The sequence below is a fragment of the Arachis stenosperma genome, chromosome 3, assembly GCF_014773155.1.
Source record: "Arachis stenosperma cultivar V10309 chromosome 3, arast.V10309.gnm1.PFL2, whole genome shotgun sequence".
Taxonomy (NCBI): Eukaryota; Viridiplantae; Streptophyta; class Magnoliopsida; order Fabales; family Fabaceae; genus Arachis; species Arachis stenosperma.
This window is the reverse complement of record NC_080379.1, coordinates 20,172,061-20,197,285: the sequence shown is the minus strand read 5'-3', so window position 1 is coordinate 20,197,285 and position 25,225 is coordinate 20,172,061. Positions and strand designations below refer to the sequence as shown.

Here is a 25,225-nt window from a genome sequence, read left to right as displayed (position 1 = left end):
ATTTATATGTATTTACATATAAAAAATATATAATTTATACATATATTTATTAAAATTTATATACATAAATTAATATAAATTAATTTATATTTTTTAAAATTTAAATATATAAACAATAATTTAATATTTGTATTAACTAAATAATAACCAAAATTATTAAAAATTGATAGCGGCTAGAATTTTTCTTATCACTAAATAGCTCATAAATATTTACACCTCACCGTTTTCTCTAATCCAAAAATTGGCATCGCTCTCCCCATGCTTTGAACATAGTAATAGAGTTATAGGGAAATACATCTTAAAGATAACGCATCAGATATTCCATAAATAAATGCAATTGAAAAATAAATAATTTAACAAATTGAGAGATAATCATCGTTCTTGACCATAAAAAATTTATACATTATTGACAATATTTAAATAGACTTTCTAATTTCTATACAGTAATTTTTACTCTATTTAAAACTTTTGGAAAGTTTTAACCAATCATTAAAGTGGAGTTTTAACCATTATACTAAATATTTTTTTTATAAGAATAATCCTAAAGGCTAAATGCTACTGATTTGTTTGACAGTCTACTTTAATATACATGTATATCAAAAATACTATTTGAATACTAAAATTAATCACTAAAATCAACTACCATATATAATTTAACTTAATTTTAATGTATTTTTGTGTGTGTATATATTTATATATATTAAAAAAAAACCACACCTTGAAGTAAGAGCAAAATGAAATAAAATCAGGAGTGTTGTGAAATCATGAAATGAGTTTCTCATCTTATTTAAACTATTCAAATAAAAATGTAATTCCACTCCATTCAATTACTTTCTATTATCTATTAATCAAAACACAGTCAAGGTTAAAATTGCCATGCTCATTTTATGTATATTCAAAAAATTGCCAGAATACCAACAAATTCCTACGTATAACGAGTAACGACAGATAAGACAGTCAAGCTTCAACGATGTTAGCAATGAAACTACAAATCAACCTTGACTAATTTCTTTCTCCTTTGCTTTGCATGTATCTTCTGCATTCTTGATAAATTTTTTGGTCAAATCATCAACCTGTAGGCAGGAAATATCAGAAACCATACTACTAAAACCATGAATCTGTGTCTCTTCACAACAACAATAAGCATATATAACTTACCTCTTTCTCCAATCTTTTTATGTCATCCTTTGGGAGGCTTGAATACAATTTCTTAATTGCATCCATTGCCTGTAAAATTAACCATATCAATAAACACAATTGCAACAAATTCTAGTACAATACCAGAATAATAATGCAAAATGATCACCTTATTAACCGGGAAAGAAAACATAACCCAGAATGTTAGGCTGAAGCCCTATTCCGTACTTTTGATATCACCATTTCTTTTTCTTTTTCTTTTTTAAAGAAAAATATAATAAACATATCCAGTCCACTCTCATACATACATTATATAACTAGGTACATAAAATTGTGGAATTTCAAGTTTTCAACATTAGTATAACCCGGTTCATCCGACACTGCAAATCAAACTTCTAAGCTTTAGAGAATGTATGAATGCCAAATAAAGCATGATGAATTCAAGTTTAAAGTGGGCCAAGTGATTCAGGTACAACGGAGAACTCTCAATACTTAACGCAGCCCTTTTCCTTAATACTTATCACTTCACTTATGCAAGTAACTGAAAATAATACAAAATACCAATCAAGAAATAGCAAAGCTTTCTATGCCACACCTTTTGTCGTGCTCTTCTAATACTTTGTCGAGCATCTTCACAAGATTTAGCAACCAACTTAGTCATGGCCTGAAACAAATGTCCAACAATAGGATATAGCAACATGTCATGTAATAAGGCGTGCAAAGCAAAAGGAATTAAGTATTATGACCTTACCTGCATGTGCTCTTTGGTCAATCTGGTCATTCAGGGGCCGAGAGGTGAATTAGTCAATTTGTTATGAGCATATTCTTTAATAGCCACTAAAATTTCCTCAGAGGCAGGAGAAACTAAATGTAAATGGACTAAGTGCTTACGGTGGGATAACGGCAATTAATCTCTCACCATCTGCTTTAGGATTTAACCCCAATGGTGATGAAACAATGGCATTCTCTAATTGTTTAAGTGTCTGCAAAGTAACATTACTTCAGTATTTAGCACCTTGCAAAAATAAAACAAACATCTTCAAAGATATAAGTACCTCTGGATCATAGGGATTAACAGATAATGTTTTTGGATCCATGACTGAAACAACAGCAATCCGATTCAAAGGCATCTTAATACCACCAGTTTCTACAATAATGTGGTCCAGCATTCCTGTGGAGACATTTTCATGATTTGTGTGTACTGTGTCAACTATTTTATCACATACACGGAGATGTTTTATAAACTACCAATACAACCAATAGTATACCTGGAGAGGCCCTTCCAGTTCGTAGTTTGCTTAGTTCAGTTGATAGCGCAGCCATTGCAGCCTCCATCTGTGACATAGCACTTGCCTTGATATTAGGCCCAACATTTGGTGGAACTTCAATGGTACTGACACCGGCTTCATCCTCTAAAATGTATGGACCAATGACCATGAGCATTCAAGAAAGTAAATAATGAGCATTAAATTATGCTTGACAGTTGACATAATATATCTAGCAAGATGAATATGCAGCAGCGGATGAATATGTTTTAAGTCAAAATTATCACATACCAACTCCAAAATCACAGCCTTAAGATAGGTGATTTTTTTTATGAAAGAAGAATTTCATTAAGATGCAGAGAAGGATAATACAAACTGGGGATAAGAGTTCCTCTATACACTCATTTTCCTTTGGCATCTACAAGAGGGGAGGGCAAAAACAAAATACTGGATGTTTATTAGCTCCATCCTTTGAAACCCATATTTGCTTCACAATCTTCTTAGGTGCAACTTGCGAAGGTAGCTTGGAGGTGTGAACAAAAATGTCTCCAAAAGATGATGTAGAAGGATAACATTTCCTCTAGGGTGCTTCACACTACAAAAGACACTGCTTAGATTTCTTTTGAAAAAGAGGACAAATCCCTAGAAATGTTGTTAGGTTTTTCCCCTCCTTGAACCCAAGACACCATCCTTTTCTTCCCCAGAGATATCTTTATCAGAATGATCCCGTTTAACAAGCCTCCGCCGTTCACTTGATCAACATCAAGGTTCTCATAATCATCACAATTTGACAACATTTAAGAAGGATCTATTCCCAAACACAAGATAGGATATGACCCACCCACTTACAGAAATCTAATCCTTTGTTTACCTTTATCTAGGACCAAACTAACATGAGTCCAGTACAGACTGCATGCACCCTAAGTGTTTGTTCTGAGCTTGAACTTTCATTTAAAAGCTTATAAAATAAATAATGACAAACCAAGGCCCATCGTAGCTAGAAGTCAAAAAGTGAACTGCACAATATAAAAACTGGTTCATAGGTTAGCAGAGATGTAGTGAAGACATACTTAACCTCCTTCCTTTAGCAAAGGATCTGCGACTTTCTATGATAAAATTAGCTGCTGGAACTGATAAATCTCTATTGTTATCAAAGATCTGAGTGTTAATTGGTGATCTGATAATGTGAGTGGCATCAAAACCCTGAAGAGCAGAGCTCCGAAGCATAAAAAAGTTCCTACAGGACAACGTACGTCTAACGTATCCAGACATCATCAGTCTTCTTCTTTCTACAATCTGCACCTCACACAAGCTGAGGTTAACCAACATGAGTACAGGAATGAGGAGTCTACAAACATCATGATCCTACACTAAAAAACTTCCAAAAAGTGCCAGTAATCTAGTAACTTTTATTATTTCATCGAAGAAAGAACTAAAACAAAAATCTTGATATTGGTCTCAGCATCTAATATAAACATCTTATATCGCAACCATGAGTTTCATCATTTCAACCAAACCAGGGAATAAGACAATCCAATTGATGGGTTGCATAAAATTATCAATAACTAAAAGCTTAAGATGGAACCAAACAAACAACTAAATCTATCCAGGTTTTTACTCTTCTCTAGATCGTTAAACAAAGAAAAAGCATGTGATAATATGTGATCTAACACAACTCTGAATAATAATTTGAAATGAAAATTTTGATTGTTGTAGACCTATGTTATTTGCAGAGTTACCTATGATAGTAGTCAATCCCATGGGACCCTAATGGGATTGAGGCAACCCACCCCATCCCAGCGCGCATCTGAGACGAGATCAGATGAGATATCGGTTTTTTCCAAGGTTCTCAAAATCGAACCAGTTATTGAACCGCTCTAGCTACTAATTCACTGGTTTACTGGTTCAACCAGTTCAACTGTGATTCAACCAAAATAACCGTTTTATAATAAAATAATAAATAAAATCAAGCTCATTCACAACTGTTTTATTTGCAAAACAAGGCCATTCACAACATGAACTAATACTAGAAAGAAAATGAAAGCTTTCATGGCCAACTAGACAGAATTGCTTGCATATTTAGAAAGGAGTAATCACCTAAATTTTGGTTCAAAAGAAACAATTTAGTTTTCAAAAGTATATACATTATTCTATCTGACATATCTCTAAAAGAAAAGAAAAGAATAAACTACTCTACTTACTAGTTACTACCATATGTCACAAAATTTGATGCCTTCTATCTACCAATATGCAACAATAACTAACAAAGGCTATCGGATCAAAGGCATACAGATCACTACGACTTAGTGAGGAATATGAAAGAATATATTCACACATCAACAAACAGAATTACGAGCATCAACAAACAAAATTTCGACATCCAATTTAAAAAAGAAACTAAAAAGTTAATTCCTAAAGTGGGTCACAAGATTTACATCCTTAATCATCACAGGGCCAACCTAAGAGAGAAGGTCCAAGCATGGTGGTAGAATCTCTTTGGAAGCAGGGCTTGAGCCATACTAAACCAATAGGAGCAGTTTTAACATGGCAATTTTTCATCTTCCACTCAATGAACAATGTATTAAATAAACAACAGCAAAACACAATATAACAATCAAAAGGTCAAGAACACCACCAAAACAATAATTTATCAAATTAACAAGTTAATAAGATCAATTAAAACTGAAAATCAAAATAACAAGAACAATTAAAATTTTAAACTACAGCAAACCAACAAAAAAATACCCTGGGATGGGGCAGTTCTGAAATTCAAACAGTACAGGGAGAGGGAGGAGCTTTAAAACGCGACGGAGATGGCTGAACGGAGGCGGAAGAACGGCGGAACGGTGGCTGAAAGGCGGCGGAACAGAGGCTGAACAGAGGCTCGAACACGCGGCGTAGAGGGCTGAACAGAGGGCTAAGCAGCTCGCACACGGGCAGAACAAGGGTTGGCCAAAAAGGAGGCGGACGCGCGGCGAACAAGGGCGACGAGATGGAGGGCTGCTTCGGTGCTTCCTCCAAGCTGCGTTCGAGTTCTCTTCTCTGCGTTCTTCAGTGTGTTCGTTCAGAGGCCAGAGAGACGGAAGTGAGGGAGTGAGGGAGTGAGGGAGGAGCTCGATGAGAGGAAGGAGGAGAGTGGCTGAGTGAGACTGTGAGAGAGGAGAGGCCAAGAGGGTGCTGCGCCTTTTGGACTTTTGGTTAAGGGTTAGGGTTCCTCAACCAACGGCGTCGTTTTGAGCATAGGTCAGAAACCGGTCAGGTTCCGGTTCGGTTCGACCGATCTGTTCCTGACCAGTTCGACAGTTCAACGGCGGTTTTTGAATTTCCTATTTACAACACACGTGGAATTAATGATATTTTTTACTTGAAAGAAGTATCCTTTTTTCTATTCTTTACAATAGAACAAACTCTTCCAAAAAATTATACGATATAGATTTTAAAAATATTTCAAGAATCAACATAAAATCCTATACAACTATATTATACAATTGATTTATAAATTGTATGCAATCTATAAAAGTCATCACAGAAAAGCGTTTCTATCATGTGAAGACTGTCGTTAGAGACTAACTATGCTTTGCTAGAATTTTTGACCTAAAAGAGTCTTGGTATCGTTACGGTTAATGATAAATTATAATTTTATACTTTATCTTGTATTGAATTTGGTATATTTTATCAACTTTTTTCACATTTATTCATTAAAATAGCATAATTTTATGAATTCATCCTAATTGTGCTTAATAATTAAAAACATGTTTTTTAGGCTTTTAATTTACTAAATTTAATTCACTTTGATTCCATTCGATACCTTGATGTGTTTGTTTAGTCATTTCAGGCTTAGGAGGCAAGGATTGGATCAAAGAAGTGAAGAAAAAACATGCAAAAATACTCATTCATGAAGAAATGAAATTTTGGAAATCTGCCGAAACTTGAAATTTCGCCATATTCCGCGTACGCGTGACACGATCACACGAAGCACGTGACTTCATTAAAGAAAACGTGGCTAGCGATTTCTGGACTCACTCAAACCTAAATCCAATTCATTTCTGAAGTATTTCATGTAATTCTCAATGAGGAACATAGTGGGAGCAATTAGATTTAGTTTAGAATCATATTTTAAGGTATTTTTTAAATAGAGAAACTCTCTCTTTTCTCTAAAATTATGTTAGATTTAGGTTAATTTCATCTTAGATTTAGGTTTTGATCTTACTTTGATTTAATTTTTCTTGCAATTTCTTATTACTACATTCTTATCCTTTTAGTTTTATTGTTATTTCCTTTATTTTGTTGATTTATGCTTATGAACTCTTGTTAATCTTGGTTTCTATTAATTCAATTTGATGTCTTTATGTTAATTGATATTTAATTTAGTTGTTATTATTATTATTTTGCATTTGGTAGCTTTAGATTTTACTATTATTGCAATTTGTGATATTTTTTCTTTTATGTATATTAAGTGTTTGATGAAATGCCTCTTTTAATTTGAGGGTAGATTTTTATACTCTTGACTTGGATTGGTAACTTGGAGGCTCTTGAATTATCAAAATCTAATGTTGATTGGTAATTGAAGGTCGCTAGTTGGCTTGAATTCCACTAAAGCTAATATTTGATTAGGACTTGTGGACTAGAGTCAATATTGATCACTTGACTTTCCTTCAATTGTTAGAAGATAACTAAGTGAGAGAAACTATATTTACCATCACAATTGAGGATGATAATGAGGATCGGAATTTCAATTTTCAACCCTTGTTAATACCTTTCTTAGTTGTTAGCTTTACTTTCTTGCTCATCAATCTAAAAAATTCCAAAAATACCTCATAACCAATAATATGCACACTTCCCTGCAATTCCTTGAGAGACGACCCGAAGTTTAAATACTCTCAATTTTTATTGGTTTGACTTAAGTGACAAACAAAATTAAACTTTGATTGATGGTTGATTGTTGGTTTGGATCTATACTTCAACAGAAATATTTTGTGAAAATTCCTTACCGATGATTTCCCTCCGTCAGTCAACGTGTTCAACCATAACCAATGTGAGTCATATACTCTCACCACAGCCATATTGTCACACAAAAAATCTAGGTTATGTAGAGCCATGCAAAGCATAGCACAAGGGAGTGATGAGGAGAATGAGGGGGTGATACAATTGGAAGAGGAAGACATTAGGAAAGGGATACAAACATGCATCAATAGTCTTATTGGAAGACTTTTTGCGGAAAAATCTTTTTCAGCTGGAACTACGGAGAATGCTCTGCGGGTGATATGGGGACGTCTAGAGGGCTTTCGCGTGATTGCGATTGGTTACAACCAATTTCAATTTTTCTTTAAAAGAAAGGTAGATGCCATGAGAATTGAAAAGGGAGATCCTTGGTTGTTTAAAGATTTTGCGTTGCATGTTCAACGCTGGATGGAGGAGGTAAAGATAGAAGATCAAGTGTTCACAAGCCTACCAGTGTGGATCAAATTCTGGGGCTTGCTAGAAAGCTACAAAACCATGGAAGTGGCTCGGAAATTAGGTGAAGGGATAGGTAAGGTGAAGGAGGTAGATTTCTTTGATGTCCGTGGAAGAGAATTAAGGATTATAAAAGCAAAAGTGGAGGTTGACCAACTCGAAGGGTGAAGGACATATTGCAAGTGGCTGGTCAGATAAACAAATCCTGCTGGAGGTGGTTATCCGATATGAAAGGCTAGGATTTGTGTGCACTTATTGTGCCAAAACAAGGTATGATCATAAAACTTTCTTACAATTCATGGAGGATTCGAAGCTGAACATTGTAAAAAAGGACAGGATTGGTGAATGGCTGAAGGCCGATCAAATTGGTGCAAGGGTGGAAAATAAAGAGAGCGGTAGAAACTTGGGAGAGGAAGGAAGCCAACAAGGCAGCAACTGCCGGAGAAAGAAACCCACACCAAATTGCTTAATCAAAAGCCTTAGGAGACTTAAGGTGAAAGGGAAAGCTAAAGGAAGTGATCTTGGGAGGGGCTCTAAGATGAATGATGATTGGAATGCAAAAGAAAATGTGTCGCTTGAAGAAAATTCTCTTGTTTTCTTTGACAACCAAAGGAGCCCAGATTTTCAGAATCAAAATGATAGGAAGGTTGAAAGGATTGCTGGTTTATTGTCAGAAACTTGGTCGAACAACACCATAATAGTAGAGTCGTCTGGCCGGTTCAATAAACTCAAAAGCATGGCTAGAAAAGGTTCTGATGGAGTACGAGCTATTAGTGGGTTAAAAGAAGAGCGCTAGAAAGAGTTGCAGGTGAAGATCAACAGAATTTGCTTGAAAAGATAAATAACTTATACTTGGAGATGGTAGAGGGTGCCAGCTGTTCATTGGCACCCAAATCACCATGAGAATTCTCACGTGGAACTATCGGAGTTTGAGGAGACCCTTGACAGTTCACAACTTGAAAAGGATTTGTCAATCCCACTCCCCTGAGGTGATTTTTCTATGGGAAACAAAAAATCAACCTCGATTGGTGGAAAGGAAGATCAAGTCATGTGGGTACAGTAGCTGAAAAATTGTAGAACCATCTGAGCTGGCTGGAGGAATAGTTTTGGTATGGAAAGAGCACATTGAGGTGAGAATTGAAGCACATACTGAATACTTTGTGGAGGCAATTGTTAAGGATAATTGTCACAACCTAGAATGGAGATTGTTTGGTGTATATAGCATAAATGAAGTAATAAGAGTGGGACAGTTCCAGGAGTTAACTTCACTAATTCAACATTCTTATGGAAGAGTGGTAATTTTAGGAGATTTTAATGCTATTAGGAATCAGTGAGAAAAGGAGGGTGGGAATCCTCGATTTGAGGTCTCAATTGAAAATTTTAACTCTTTTATTGATGATAATATTCTATTTGATTTGGGGATGTTGGGCTGTCCTTACACGTGGACCAATAAAAGAGGAGGAGACGAACTCATTAGAGAGAGGTTGGATCGTGTGATGGTCGGTATGCAGTGGAGAGAATACAGGTTGGCTATGGTGAGAAGACTATCTGAGAATGGATCCGATCATTCTCCCCTTTTGCTAGATTCTGACCCACTCGCATGAAAAAGTAAAAGGCAGTTTAAATTTCAGAAGCGATGGTGTGAGAAGGAGGAGGCTAGGCAGCTGATTTTTGGAGGTTGGGGGATGGAAATTCAGGGGTCGCCCATGTTTATATTGGCACAAAAGCTCAAATTATGCAGAAACATATTGGTTATTTGGCAGTAGCAACATAAGTCAAATTCCAAAAGAGAAATTGAGGAGCTAACTTTCAAACTAGAGGAGTAGAGAGCCAAGGGTACCTATGGAGGTCCTGAAATAAACGCATTGGAAAATAGATTGGAAGAAGCTTATAAAGCAGAGGAAAGTTACTAGAGAGAGAAGTCGAGATGCAATTGGCTCAAGGATGGGGATCATAATACAAAATTCTTTCACCAAAAGTTCCAAGCTAGAAATCGGAAGAATAAATCTGGGGACTAGTTGGAGCGGATGGTACTTTAGCCACTAATTCGGAAAACATTGCCAAGGTAGCTGAGGACTATTTTAAACAGCTTTTTTCCTCGGCAAAAAGTGTTAATCCAAGTATGATTTTTGAGGATTTCAATCCTTCGATTACAGCTCACATGAACCGAAAGTTGCTGAGATCGGTTAATATTGAGGAAACCAAGAGGGCAGTATTTAGTGTTTGTGCCCGGAGCTCCCCGGGGAGCGATGGATTCACGGTGAAGTTCTTCCAATTCTATTGGGATATTGTTGGCAGAGATGTGTTTAAAGCAACTTGCAATTTTTTTGGTAGGGGAAGAATCCTGAAAAGTTTTAACCACATTCAAATTTGCTTAATCCCTAAGATTCTAGATGCTAGAGATATGACACAGGTCAGGCCTATTAGTCTTTCATCAGTTTTTTATAAGATTATTTCTAAAATACTGGTGCATAAATGACGATCTTTCATGAATAATGAAGTGAGTGTGAATCAAAGTGCATTTGTAAAGGACAAGCTCATTTCTGATAATATACTAATAGCTTATAAATGCATGCATCACCTAAAAACTAAAAGGATTCTTCCTATGGGTAATTAAATTAGATATGAGTAAAGCCTATGATCAAGTTGAATGGAGCTTCCTATGGTTTATTATGACAAAGATGGGTTTTTATGATAGATGGATTTCTTAGATTCGAGAGTTGGTCACAACTGTTTCTTACTCGGTTCTTGTGAAAGGTCAACATTTTGGTTATTTTAAACCAACCTTTATCACCCTATCTATTTCTTTTTTGCGCAGAAGGACATTCCTTCTTGCTAACACAAGGCACAGCAAAACAGGATTATTCAAGGCATCAGGATTCATAGAAGGTGTCCAACTATTAACCATCTTCTCTTTGCAGACGACTATATTTTATTCAGTAAGGCATCTCTAAAATCATGCAATGCTATATTAGGACTCCTAGAAACGTATGAAAGAATTAGTGGACAGAAAGTCAATCTTAACTTTTGTACTTTTTTTCAACCAGAACACTGCAGTCCCCTTACGATTACAACTAGCTAACAGACTTGGTATTCAGCATATATGGATACAAGATAAGTATCTGGGTCTCCCATCCATCATTCAATGATCCAAAAAGGCTACTATTGAAGCTATTAAAAATAAAATTAAGAAAAAGTTACAAGCTTGGAAGAGGAATTTATTGTCAGCAAGAAGAAGATATGTGCTTATTAAGGCAGTGAGGGAAGCAATTCATGTGTATACTTTATCATGTTTCAAACTCCCAGAAATACTTCTGGATGAAATACATAGGATGTTTACGCAATTTTGGTTGGGAAAACGAGGAATAGAGAAGAAGATGGCATGAATCAGCTAGGACAAAATGACCAGACAAAAGAGAGAAGGTGGTTTTGGCCTCAAGGATCTAAAGGCTCAGAATTTGGCACTTCTAGGTAAACAGTTTTGGCGGATAAATACCAATCCTAATTCTTTATTGTCTTGCATTTTAAAGGCTAAATATTTTCGGTATACATCACCATTGACAGCAGAAAAAGGTGTACATTCTTCTTGGAGCTGGCAGAGCTTACTAGAAGGAAGGAAGATAATGGAGAAGGGGCTTAGATGGAGTATAGGAATTGGTGAATCAGTTCGTATTTGGAAATGATAAAAGTTGGAACCTGGAGCTGATAAACGAAATTTTTTCCCCTAACATAACTGCTTGAATTTGTGCCATTCCTTTTAATGGAGATGGAATTGACAAGATCACTTGGGCCTAGAACATAAATGCGCAATATGATGTGGCCTCTGGATATCAAATTGCATATGCTTTCTCTCATAGCCCAATCGAGCAATTTTCGCAGGCAATGCATAACCCAGCAATCTGGCGAAGACTATGGAGCCTGAAAATTCCACACAAGATTTAGCTATTTTTATGGAGGTCTATCCATAAAAACTCCCTGTTCTTAAATTGCTATATTAATAATTTTCAACAACTTTACCGGCTTGTCCAAGATGTGGTGTGGAAGAAGAGACCTTCTGTCACTATCTTATACGTTGCAATGCTGCGAATGAGGTTTGGGATTTGTCTACATTGACATCGACAGCATTGAACTAACCCATGAGTTCCTTTGAAGAGTGGTGGAAACAGATGATAGTTTCAAATAGAATCAGAAGAGAAGGTGCCCGAAAACTGATATTGTGTGCTATTATGTGTAGGAGTTTATAGAAATCAAGAAATCGAGAGATCTTCGAAGAAACAAAAATAACGCCTCAGGAGACCTTCAACCTAGCAATGAGACTTCAGCAAGAACTTTGGCCCAATTAAAATGTCTACCGTTATTACTTCCCTTATCTTTACTAAATGATTTTGTGTTTTTCTTCAAGTAATTTTCTTTTCTTTAAATAGTCCAGAGCTATGTCTTATGGGAGAACCCCATCTCTTGTTTTTTGTCCCATTTTGAACAGTATATTTTCTATCCATTATATGAAGTACAATAACAATATCTTTGAAAAAAAAATCTATAAACACCATCACATTTATCATCGTTGTCAACTATAGCAATTGTAAACCAACCATCATCAACTTAAATTCATTATATTTTTATGGTTAAGGAGACATTCAAGTAAAATAAAAATACTATCAAAATCTAATTAAGTAACTCTAAAATCAATAATAAGTAATCAAAGTTCTCTCTCAATACACCTCTACTCGCCAAAGCCTTCACTTCAACTATCAATCCTGAAAGTCCAGTTCACTCATTTGCTGCCCTCAAAGCACCAATAAAATCCTATGTAGGAGGAGCAATTTGAAGTTCTTTCACAGAAATGAGAGGATTTCTTTCTTTGAGTTAAAATCAAACATTACTCATCATTAAAGCAGTTTCTTTCAGAATATAAATATACATAAAACTGAGAATAAAGCAAATCAACCATGTAAAACTTCTATAACATTGTTCCACACAATCTCTTCCAAACTGTTACGGGGCGGATTGCCCTCACACCATAGACCAAAACCATAAAATTCAACAAACAAATGTATCCCAAAACCAATGACATTGGCTTGACAATTTTCAAGGTTACTTTTTGCCCGATCAATGTTGCATCTGTAAGAAAAACGAACTACCTCATAATTTCCTACATCATGGTTGCCAATTCCCATGAAACTGTACCTATTCAGGGAACTATGCATCTTTTTTAATATATAATTAAAGCAAATCAAAGAGACATGAATTTTAATCTCTCATATTTCAAATCAAAGATTAATATTCATGTCGGTTTCATTATTAGGAATTTTCTAAATAAATTAAAAAAATAATAAGAAGAAGGAGGTGGTCAACATATCTGGAGGGAGAGAGGAGGCAGCTCCAGCAACCTGTTACGTTACTTCGAATGGAATCTTAGCCCGCCTCACTTTCTTAACAGGGAGCGGCGACGATAGCAGTGCAGCAGTGGCTGCAGCAGCAATGGCGGGAGTGACGAAAACGGCGACGATAGAACGACCAACGCAACGCAAGGAGTTCACGCAGTCTTTGAACGTTGTTGGTGGTGGCCAACGCTGGTGGAGGGGCTAACGGAGGTGGTTTATGAGAGAGAGAGAGAGAGGGAGCGACGGAGAGAGAGAGGAGAAGGTTAGAGAGAGAGAGTAGTTCAAAAATGAGGGGGGAGAAGGTTCGCGGTTTAAATTTAGGGCAAGATTATCGTCGGATTTACCGGCGCATAAATCCGACGGTAATGCTTTGTGGATGACCAAAACGCAACGTTGCACTAATTCGAATTACCGGCGGATAACTGCCGATAAATCCGACAGTAATGATCGCGCCAATTTTTCTTTTTTTTCCCCTCCAATAATTACCGACGAATTTACCATCGGAAAACCGAATCCGACGGTAATCTTTTTATCCGACGGTAATCTTTTTATCCGACGAATTTATTGCCAAATCCGCCGCTAAATCCGCTGTTAATGTCCGCCACTAAATCCATTGTTAAAGTCCAACACTAAATCCAATGGTAAATCTTGTAGTGTATTATCTAATCAATTCACAGAACCTATCCAACCAGAGTAGAGATGGCAAAACTCCCTGAAACGCGGAGATCCCGCAGGGACTGCCGCAAATGGGGACCCGAAGACGGCGAATTTTTTCCGTGTGGATGGGAACGGGGGTTAAAATTCCCCCGAGGCAGACGTGGGTACCCGAGCAGGATCCCCGCCCTGTTTTGCTAATCCCCAAATTATTAAATTTACTTAAATACCTGTAATAATTTATTTCTAATATAAATTTTTTTAGTCATTTCACATACCATATATATATTGAAAAACCTAACCTTAATTTCAAAAGTGTCTTCCCTTCTCTCCATAACACTAACACTGCGTCGTCCCACTCTCCAGTCACCCCAGAAGGCCAGAAATCGCAAATCCCAATTTCCCATAGCGTCACAACCATACCCCTCGCCACTCCTGCTCAGTGCTCATCGTGTCATCACCCCCTCGCCGTCTCATTGTCTCTGATCGTGGTGTCCTTTTCCCTTTTCACCGCTGCATGACTGTGTCCTTATATGTTGTAATAATATTTCTTTTTTTTTTTATTAGAACTTTCATATAATAATCAATATAGGAAGAAGGGGAATGGGACCCCGCAGAGAATGGGGATCCACTAGGAATGGGGATAGGGGAAATATTCTCCCACGTCAGGGGTTGGAGCGGGGAGGAGGAATCTAAGGGCGGGGACAGAGAGTGGGAAGGTATTTCCCGCCTCCACCTTGCTCCGTTGCCATCCCTAAACCAGAGCATATTCCAATTAATCATTGTCTAAATCTATATACATATCTCTAAAAAAACAACAACGATCAACATAGAATAAATCAAGAGTAAATAGCCATTTTGGCACCCAAAAGATTCTGATCTTAACAAAAATGGACCCTAATATTTTCTTTTAACAAAATGAATCCCAAAATATATATTCCGTTTGACAAAATGACCCAAATGTTAAGTCAACCGTTAATTTATTCAGTCAATTGTTAAATTTTTATGAAATTACTAAATTACCCTTGTTTTGTTAAATGACAAATATATTTTCATTCCCTCTCTCCTCTCTCTCCAAATATATGATGACCTTACCGAGGTTGTAGAAGTGGCTGTCGGAGAGCTTCTTGGTGTGGCAGATAAGCTCGGATTTGAGGTGGGACTCGCCAATGCGGAGGCAATCCTTTACTTTCAGGACAATGGCTTCCACCAGGTTTGTGTTCTGCTGCATATATCCATTCTTCACTGCGAAGAATTTGGGGTGTGTAAAAACTACGCTCTCAAACTTTATGAAGGATTGGGAGGCGAGGAGGAGGCGAAAAGGTCTTTGCTGCCACAGTAGAAAAAGGAAACATTGGAGTGACGGGTGAAGGACTCCTTTAAGTACACATGGATGAAAATATTAGCTGTTGACTTGATGTTAGTGACATTTTGTCAAACGAATCACATATTTGGGGGTTCATTTTGTCAAAAGAAAATATTAAGAGTCTGTTTTGTCAAAATCAGAATATTTTAGGTGCCAAAATGGCTATTCACTCATAAATCAATATAGAATAAACAGTAACATCAACCCCTAGATAACTTTTTCGTTCATTGTATAATGATGTATTAGAACTTATAACATTGAAAATAGAAGAGCAACTTTTCTAGAATCAAATGAAGCTGCACGCTTATATCTTCTCCAACTGTTACTTGGTAAATCATGTGACTTCTCACTGACTGGTTTATCTGTTAATTGAGATATGAAAGTTCAAAAATATACAGAAATCACCTGTCTAGTCGGTGTTGGACAATACAAGCACACAAACACACTTGGTGGCTTAAACATCACAAAAAGGACTAAGATAAAATCATGGAAACTATGTGTTACCAAACTATGAAGGCTTCTCAATGTGATTAATCAGGAAATGCATAAGGATTATAAGCAACTTATACTTTTCCTCATGTTCAGATCAACCAAGTGTAATTATCAGAGTCTTTAATATGTTTGATTAAATGCAAATGGAATGATGCAAAACCAACCTATCCATATTTACCACCTTGCAAAAGTTAAATATATGGTTAATCAATACTCTATAGTACATGTCAGTATCATCCAGATCCAATCAGTCAAAAACACGTTTCAATAATAAAAAGCTCACCTCAACAGAGAAGAGAAGCCACGGGCTCACAGCTGACGGCACGCAGAGAAGCGAGCTCACGCCGAAGCACAGCAGTGAAGGCAACCCACTGCGGAGGAGGACGACACGAGGAGCACGGCGAGAGGCTCGGCAACGAGGCGGCGATAGTGCAGTGGCGGTGAAAGCTCTGTGAGCTGCGGCTAACGTTCTGCCGTTCAGTTCAATTGAGAGAGAGAGAGAGAGAGAGAGAGTGAAAGTGAAGCTCTGCCTCCCTTCCTTTGATCAATTAGTGAAATAGGTTTTTTTTTTTTTAATTACAAATTCGAACCGGTCCAGGTTTTTCAAACCTGCCAGCTCACCGATTTTCACAAAAATCGGCCGGTTCAAACTGATTTTCACCAATTCTATTCCCTTATCCGGTCCATTGTCCAATCCAGTCCGATTTTGAGATTGGGTCACCGATTTTTTAGTCCGATCACCTGAATCGGTCCGGTTTTTATGTTTATGGTGCCAACTAGGTGCCCGATTCTCTATTGAATTTTGATCTAATTATTCAAAACACGGTTAAATTCGATCTAAAAATAATCATAATTTAATTTATGCATTCGTTGGAGTTAAAATTTCTACAATATCAAAAGAAAAAAAAAAGTTAAAATTTCAAGCCGAATAAACACCAACCTATTAATTAATGACTCCATGACATAAGAAAAATTAATTTTTAGTAGGATAACTTAAACGTATTTTGATTTCGTTATACATCTAAGCGTTTTTATTAATCTAGTCTAATTAAGTTGTGCAAAATTTAACAAAAATTATTCACACAATATATATGTGAATTATATATCTTTTTTTATTTTTTCTTTTTCACATGTTTCTTACTCATTATCACTTTTTAATTGCTATTATTGTTGTTGCGTTTTTTTCTCTTCTATTTTCTGTTGTTGGTGGTGGTTATTACAACATTTTTTTAATTTTTTTTTATTTTTATTCTTGTTAAAAGGGTGAAACAAAAGAAAAATGATGAAAATGTAAAATAATAATGAGAAGACGAAAAGAAAAAAAAGAATATGATGATGAACAAAAAGATTCTTAATTGTGACACCGAAAAAAGAGAAAAAGAAATCAAACAAAAAAATTCTTAACTTTGACACTAAAATTTTTTATAACTGCAATATAGGTTTTTATTAAAAGGTAAAACAAAAAGAATTACGAAAATGTAAAATAAGGAGGAAGAAGAGTTTTGAATTGTGTAGAATTTATTAAAAAGATAATACCAAAATTTTTTAACCGTAACGTAAGTTCTTGTTAATTAAGAGGGTGACAAGAAGAATTATGAGAATGTAAAATAAGAAATATGAGGAGGAGGAGGAGTTGTTGTTTTGAATTATGCAAATTTTATTAAAAAAATAGTACCAAATCTTTTTAATCATGATACCGTAAGTTTCTTAATTTTGACACTAAAATTACTTATCCATGACACAAAAATTTTTTAACTAAATAAAATTTATCAGAAATTTTGCTAACTTGTGATCCTTTGAAAATTTTGTGTTATTCACCAAAAATGTCTATGTTATTTTCAACTAAATAATGTGCTTTCTTATTATTGAATTCATCATATATAAGAGATCTAGTTAATTTTATGTCATTTACAATAAATTGATGTATTTTTTGTTACAAAATATATTTAAATGTATTTTGTTAGTTGAGTAAGTGATGATTTTAGACTTATAGTTTTTTAAAGATTTCTTGTGTGATTTATTAAAATTTCAGTGTCATGTCAACAAATTTCTTGTGTCACAAACTAAAAATTATTGTCACTTTTATTATCATCAAATTAATTGTGTGTGTTTTGTTGATTTTTAGCAAATCGATGGTGGTTCGATATCTAGTAGTTTGGGAGCGAAACATACTCCTCTTTGCAGATATCAGTTTTCTAAAAGTGCATCAAAGTGTCTTCGATTAGATGGGAATTGGTAATAAAGATGAATTTAAAAATTATAAATCAAAGAAATAAATGAAAAAAAATAAATTTTTCGAAAAGAAAATATGCTGGAAACGTTAAAGTTTGCATAAAAATTAAAAAGAAAGCAGTAAAATGCCTTCGATTGGATCAAAGGTCTTTGACTTAGAAATTAAACAATGTAAAAATGTAAATTAAACATTGAAGATAAATATATTTGGAAGATAAACTTGCTTGAGAAAATAAAGTTTACAAGAAAGTAAATTGAAAGAGGAAAAATAAACATGGAAGGAACCCTATAGAAAAGTATTTCGATCGCAGACTCAGAAATTTGCTGGGATGTGAGTGTGCTTGAGTGTTTTTCTAAAGCAAAGTTTCAACCTTTATTCCCTAAGAATTCCTAGTATTTATAATCTATTTTTAGTAACTGACAATTAATTACAATTAATTATAAAATCACAACTTTGAATGCATTCTCCGTGGTAACCGCCTAAACGTTTCCCATGATTTTCTCGTGTGATAGAAGCATCTAACTTCTCCACTACCATAATTACTCGAATCACTTATTCGAATAACTTATTTCGATTACCTTACTCGAGTACCTTGTTCAATTTGACTTGCTCAATTTATCGAAAGGCCTTAAAATCGAATTTGTGTCGAGAACCTCCGTATAATGCTTGCACGTGTGTCTTTTCAAAAACTGCTTATGTCTTCGACCGCTTTACCACTTCGAACCTTTTACCTTCATCGAAAATATTTTTTCGATCAACAGTGTGATACTGAATTAAGAAGAATATGATGATGATGATGATGATAATGAAGGAGGAGGATGAGGAAAAAGAAAAAAGAGAAGAAGAAATCAAAAAAAAAAAGAATGAAAAATAAAGAGGAAAAGGAGGAAGAAGAAAAGATGGAAAAGGTGGATGAAAAGATAGCGATAATAATGATGATGATAACAATTATGACACTACATATATTAATGATTATTATATGTGATAAATTATTTTTTTATTTTTTAAAAATAATTTATATATAAATCAACTAATCTTTATAACATACTATCTATTACATAATTTTTCTCCTCTCTTAATATGGATAAATTAATGAATTTAATATACAAAATATAATTTATATTATTTAACATACGAAATAAGTAACTTAAGCCATTATCTAAGACAATAAATATAATAGTACAAATATCTACATATTTATTAGTATTAAAAAATTATACAAATAATATAAACATGAATTTTTTGGTAGAAAAGCAATAATAAAAGTTATTAATTAAGTTAATTACACAATAAAAAATTATGAATAATTTTTTAAATAATAATAAAAAATAAGATCACTATTTTCATATACTACAAAATTTATAAAAAAAATTTGACAATAAATTAATACTCAATAAATTATACATTAGCTCTGTTAAAAAAAATTAAATTATATGTTAGATATTATTATTTGTTTACTAATATATATTATATATATAATATCAATTATTAAGTTATAATTAATTTCTAACTCAATATTTGGTAATTAAAATTTAAATTATTAAAATTATTAAATGCTAAATATTTTGTACCTAATTAATTTTATTTTTTTATTAAAATCTTAAAAAATGTGAGTTGTTAATCAATTCTAAATTTTTTTCATTAATTAGAATTAATTTTAAAATAAAAAAATATTTTGTACATCATATCATAAGATAATGTAGTCATTCATTTTTTTAATGGTAATTATTGTCAAATAAAATATATAAAAATGAAAAAAAAAATATATTTATCAATCTAGAAATAATAATTTATTTTTCAATAGAATAAATTATATATTGAATTACAAAAGTTATTATAGTTTCTTTTTACACAAACTAATACTCAACAACGGTGTTTTGGTAATATTACCAAGAAATATTAATCAATCTAATAGCTTTTGTAATGACATAAGTTTATAAGTTTAGAAACTTGAAAATCATGTCATAAAATATAAAATTTTAACCGGTAACAACGTTGATCATATTGTTTGACTTCCTAAATGAATATGATACCAATAAATAAAACTGTCACAGGTCGAGAACTAATTCTCCACGGATTGAAGCTCCATTTATTAAGGGTCAGCCGCTAGCTAATGAGTTATTACATACAGAAGGTGGAATTCGAAACTTTAATACTTACTTAGGTAGAAGAGTGAGATGACCACTCAACCAACCAAATCAGTTAAGACAAATACTAATTATTTTTAATATTTTTAACATTAAAAATAATTAAAATTTAATTTTAATTATAACTTTGTAAAATATTTACAGTAATAATTATTATATATATTTTTTGTTTAATTTCTTTTAATAAAAAAATTTATATATTTTTATTAATTCTTCTGTACAGTGTACACAGAAATATACACTAGTTGATATAATTTTCGACAATAAAATATTCTGGTAGTGAATTACAAAAGACATACTATATATAAGTTTCTTTTCCCTGTCTTCTTCGGCCAGATCAAACTCGGCGTTCCTTGCGTTTATATTGTGTTGGGCATTGTATAGCTCGGTTCTCAATGTGGGAACTCCGACTTCCACGGGGATTAATGCTTCTGACCTATAGACTAATTTGAAGGGTGTTTTGCTCGTGGTGGTTTGTACTGTTGTGTTGTAGCTCCATAATATTTTTAGGATTAGCTCTGCCCATTCTCCCTTTGCATTATCGAACTTTTTCTTTATTGCCTGCAATATAACTTGGTTAGCAGCTTCGGCTTGCCCATTGGTTTGTGGGTGTTCGACCGAGCTAAAATGATGCTGAATATTAAAGTTTTTAGAAATAAGCCGAGCTTATTATCTGTAAATTGTCTATCATTGTCTGATATTATTTTTCTTGGTATACCAAATCGGCATATGATTTTTTCCATATAAAAGATCATACCTTTTCGGCTGTTATTCTTGCTAATGGCCGTGCTTCTATCCATTTTGAGAAATAGTCTATTGATACTAAAAGAAATTTTACCTGACCTGGTGCTATTGGAAATGGGCCGAGAATATCGAGCCCCCATCTGTGGAAAGGCCAGCTTACCTCCATGCTGTGTAATACTTCGGCAGGCTTTGTAGAGATGGTTGCATGCTTTTGACATTTGTCACATGTCTTGACTTTTGTTATGCAATCCCTTTTCATGGTCGGCCAATAGTATCCTGTTCGGACGATCTTTGTGGCGAGAGCTCGTTCTCCGATGTGGTTCCCACATACGCCCTCATGAACTTCGTCCATCACCTCTTTTGCCTCATCTTTATTTAAGCATTTTAGCAATGGTTGTGAGTAACTACGCCTGTATAGTTCTCCTGCTATGTTTGTGTAGAGACTTGCTTTTCGTCTGAAGTGTTGCGGGTTGAGTTTGTCTCTGGGTATGATATCTGCATTGATGTACTCAAGGAAAGGTGTTCTCCAGTCACGGAGGTGATTAATGCTTGTTATAGATAATAGTTCAATGCTGGGTTTTTTAAGTGTGAGTTGTGATAATGCTGATGTCTGTGTGTCCGCCCTAGTGGCGGCAAGTTTGGATAATATGTCTGCTCTAACATTCTTTTCTCTATGCACATGTAGTATAATGAACGAACTAAACTTTGAAATGAGATCCTTTGCTATGAGCCAATATCGCTCTAGCAAGGGATCTTTTACCTGAAACTCTCCTCGGATTTGTTGGACCACCAAGAGGGAATCGCAATGTGCTATCAGGCTTTGTACTTGGAGGTTCAGGGCGAGCTTGAGTCCTGCTATGAGGGCCTCATACTCAGCCTGATTGTTGCTTGCCGGGAAGTGGATCTGGAGGGATTGCTCGGCTACCACCTTGTCCCCTTCTTTTAGGATTATCCCAGCTCCGCTCCCTCCTCGGCTGGACGCCCCATCAACATGTAACTCCCAGGGTTTATTGTGCTCGTCCGGGGTCAGTTCTGATATGAAGTCTGCGAGGATCTGTGCTTTCAATGCCGACCTTGGTTGAAATTGGATATCGAACTCCGAGAGCTCGATAGACCATTTGGTTAGACATCCGGCCAGTTCTGGTTTTGTCAGTATTTGTCTTAATGGTTGGTTCGTCCTCACTATTATTGTGTGGCTTTGGAAGTAGTGCCTGAGTCTTCTTGCTGTTATTACTAGTGCTAAAGCTAGCTGTTCTATTCTCGGATACCTTTGTTTCGTTGGTTGCATGACTCTACTGACGAAGTATACTGGCTGTTGTATTTTTCCTGTCTCAATGACAAGAGCCGAGCTGATAGAATAATTAGAAACAGACAAAGATAAGTATAAAGATTTACCAACTTCTGGTCTTTACAGCACAGGTGGTGATGATAGAATGGTTTTGAGCTCGGCGAACGCGTTCTCGCACTCTTCTGTCCATTAAAATTTCTTATTCTTTGATATTATTTGGAAGAAATGGTATGATCGGCTTGACACTACTGGCAAGAACCGAGATAGTGCCGCTACCTTTCCTGCCAATTGTTGTACCTCTTTTATTGTTTTAGGGCTCGCCATGTTAAGTATTGCCTCACATTTTTCAGGGTTTGCTTCAATTCCTCGTGAGATCAGCATGAATCCAAGGAACTTGTCTTCTTGTACCCCGAAGGCACATTTCTCTGGGTTGAGTCTTATATTGTATGCTCGGATCTGTTCAAATATCTCCCTGAGGTCGTCGCAGTGTGACTTTTCTTGAGTGGTCTTTGCGACCTTATCATCCACATAGAATTCCATGTTCCGACCTATTTGATGACGGAACACTTTGTCCATCAGTCGTTGGTAGGTTGCACCTGCATTCTTTAGACCAAATGGCATTACTCTATAACAAAAATTTCCATGTTCAGTTATAAATGCTGTCTTGCTTTGGTCTTCTGGATGCATGAGGATCTGGTTGTGACCAGAATATGCATCCATGAAGCTCAAGCTTTTGAAACTTGATGCATTGTCTACGAGTTTATCAATGCATGGTAAAGGATAAGCATCTTTAGGGCATGCCTTGTTTAAATTTGTAAAGTCGACGCACATGCGCCATTTACCTGAGTTTTTTCTTACCATTACCACGTTTGAGAGCCATGTGGTGAAGCAGATTTCTTTGATGAAGTTAGCTTTAAGGAGCTTTCTGGTTTCTTCTAGAACTGCCTTTGATTTTTCTGCCTCGAGATTCTTCTTCTTTTGAGTTATAGGTCGGCTTGTTCTGTTGGTGGCGAGCTTGTGGCAGATAATGTTTGGATTGATACCTGGCATGTCCGCTGGGGTCCAGGCAAATAAGTCGGCGTTGTCTTGTAGCACTTTTATGAGCTCCAATCTTTCTTTTCCTTGTAATGCTTGACCGATGTAGGTAACCTGTTCCGGTGTTGATGTCAGCGGAACTTTCTGGAGCTCATCTGTTGGTTGAGGCCTTTCTTAGGTGTCCCCTCGGGGGTCAAGCTCGGCTAGGGATAGTACCTCGTTTGTGCTGTGAATTGCCTTGACTTCTTGTTGATATCTCTGTCTTGTTTCTGACCCCTTCAGACTTGTGATGTAACATTGCCTAGCTTGTTGGCGGTTTGAGCAGAGTGTCGCTATCTTGTCGTCTTGTGCCTGAAACTTAACACATAGGTGATAAGTGGATACCACTGCCTTGAACATGTTCAGAGCAGGTCTTCTGAGAATAATGTTGTAAGGACTGGGGCAGTCAACTATGAAATATTGTACATCAAGGGTTTGTGACAACGGGGTTTCTCCCATTGTAGTTTTTAGCCATATGTAACCTTTAATCAAGACCCTTTCTCCGGAGAATCCGACTAATTCTCCAGACGAGGGTTGCACGAGTTTTTTAGATATTTTCATTTTCAGAAAAGTAGAGTAAAAGAGAACATTTGCACTACTACCTGGGTCCAAGAGGACTTTTCTTACCAATAGTTCGCCGGTTTGGATAGAGATTACCACTGGATCATCTAAGTTCGGTGCGGCCGAGCATATATCTGTCTGGTTGAAAATGATTTCAAGGTCGGGCTCATACTCAGTTCTCAGCTGTACTGTTCCTTCAATTGCTAGCATCGTGCGGTAGCTTTGTTTTTGTACTGAGCTTGTCTCGCCTCCCCCAGCAAATTCTCCGGATATGCAGTTTATGATCCCTTTTGGTGGGATATTGTTTGACCATTTGTTGTCTTCCTTGTTGCCCGAAGTTTGTTGACGCTCTTCTCGGTCCCTGCCATTTTCTTTATGCTTCCTTCCTTCGATATATTTGTCCAGGAGGCCTTGCCGAGCTAATCTCTCTAACATATCCTTTGCTATCACGCATTCGTCAGTTGTATGTCCGTATTTTTTATGGAAAGCACAATTTTTGCTTCTGTCTACAAATCGCTGGTCTTGATAGTTCCCTGCTCTTGCTGGAAGTTTTATGATTTTAGCATTAAGTATCTCTTTAATTAACTTTTTCCTTTTTGTGTTGAACCTGGTGTAGTTGTCAAATTTTGGGGTGAGCTTAAATGGCTTCCTAGAGTCTTTGTTATTTGCCGACCTTGTGGTTCTGTCTTCTTCCTTCCTAGGTTGCCTTCTTTCCGTCCTTTCGAATTTGCAGAGCTCCTCAATCTCCATCTGTCCGGCTGCCCTTTCCTGGAATTCTTCTAACGTCTTCGGCTTAGTGACCGCGATTGTTTCCCTGAATTTTCCAGGCTGAAGACCGGCCTTAAGGGCATGTAGGTGGACGACAGGGTCCAGATCTGGTATCTTCATGGTTGCTTATGCAAATCTGGTCATGTAGTCTTTCAAGTTTTCTTGTGGACCTTGACGGACGGTGCCGAGGTAGTCTGATCCGTGTACGTATATCCGTGCTGCTGCGAAATAGTCGATGAAGGATTTCGCCAGCTCCTCAAACGAGGAGATTGATCCTGCAGGTAATTTTGAGAACCAGAGTAATGTGGCGTCGTCAAGGTAAGTAGGGAAAGCTCTGCAAAGTACGGGCTCATTGTTAGGGCCGTTAAAAAACATCATGGATTATAATTTCTTAATGTGAGCCCGGGGATCACCAATCCCCTTATATGGCTCGAGAGAGGAAGGTAGTGTGAAGTTCTTCGACATCTGATAATTGGTGATTTCTTCAGAGAAAGGATTGTCTAAGGTCAGCTTCTCCTTTGGCGGGTTAACGCTTAACATGTATGCGCTGCCTTTGACTGAGCCCTTGGAACCATTTTCCTCATTTTTGTTGGTGCTGTTTTGAGTAGATAGTTCCGCAAGTCTTCTGACTTCAGCTTGTAGCTCGGCCATCTGGGCT

General features: G+C 36.0%; 2 protein-coding genes across 9 annotated transcripts; both read right to left on the bottom strand.

Annotated features, from left to right (window-relative positions):
• Positions 1 to 797: 797 nt before the first annotated feature.
• Positions 798 to 16,277, bottom strand: LOC130969134 (uncharacterized). Of its 8 annotated transcripts, none has more exons than XM_057894732.1 (11): positions 16,036 to 16,277; positions 14,990 to 15,224; positions 14,197 to 14,415; positions 3,473 to 3,698; positions 2,406 to 2,549; positions 2,193 to 2,308; positions 2,029 to 2,120; positions 1,889 to 1,910; positions 1,733 to 1,801; positions 1,159 to 1,227; positions 798 to 1,073 (listed from the first exon to the last, which is right to left on the bottom strand). In XM_057894732.1, the coding sequence occupies exons 3-11, from the start codon at positions 14,299 to 14,301 to the stop codon at positions 993 to 995; spliced, it is 924 nt and encodes a 307-aa protein (XP_057750715.1). In that variant the 5' UTR covers positions 14,302 to 14,415; positions 14,990 to 15,224; positions 16,036 to 16,277; the 3' UTR covers positions 798 to 992. The 8 variants fall into 8 exon arrangements, with proteins under 8 accessions (XP_057750715.1, XP_057750716.1, XP_057750719.1 ...); XM_057894733.1 differs by having other exon boundaries at positions 14,990 to 15,219; XM_057894736.1 differs by lacking the exon at positions 14,197 to 14,415.
• Positions 14,587 to 24,687, bottom strand: LOC130965640 (uncharacterized). Its single transcript, XM_057890404.1, has 6 exons — positions 23,416 to 24,687; positions 22,424 to 23,313; positions 20,971 to 22,225; positions 16,036 to 16,290; positions 14,990 to 15,224; positions 14,587 to 14,648 (listed from the first exon to the last, which is right to left on the bottom strand). The coding sequence occupies exons 1-6, from the start codon at positions 24,685 to 24,687 to the stop codon at positions 14,587 to 14,589; spliced, it is 3,969 nt and encodes a 1,322-aa protein (XP_057746387.1).
• Between the last annotated feature and the right edge of the window lie 538 nt (positions 24,688 to 25,225).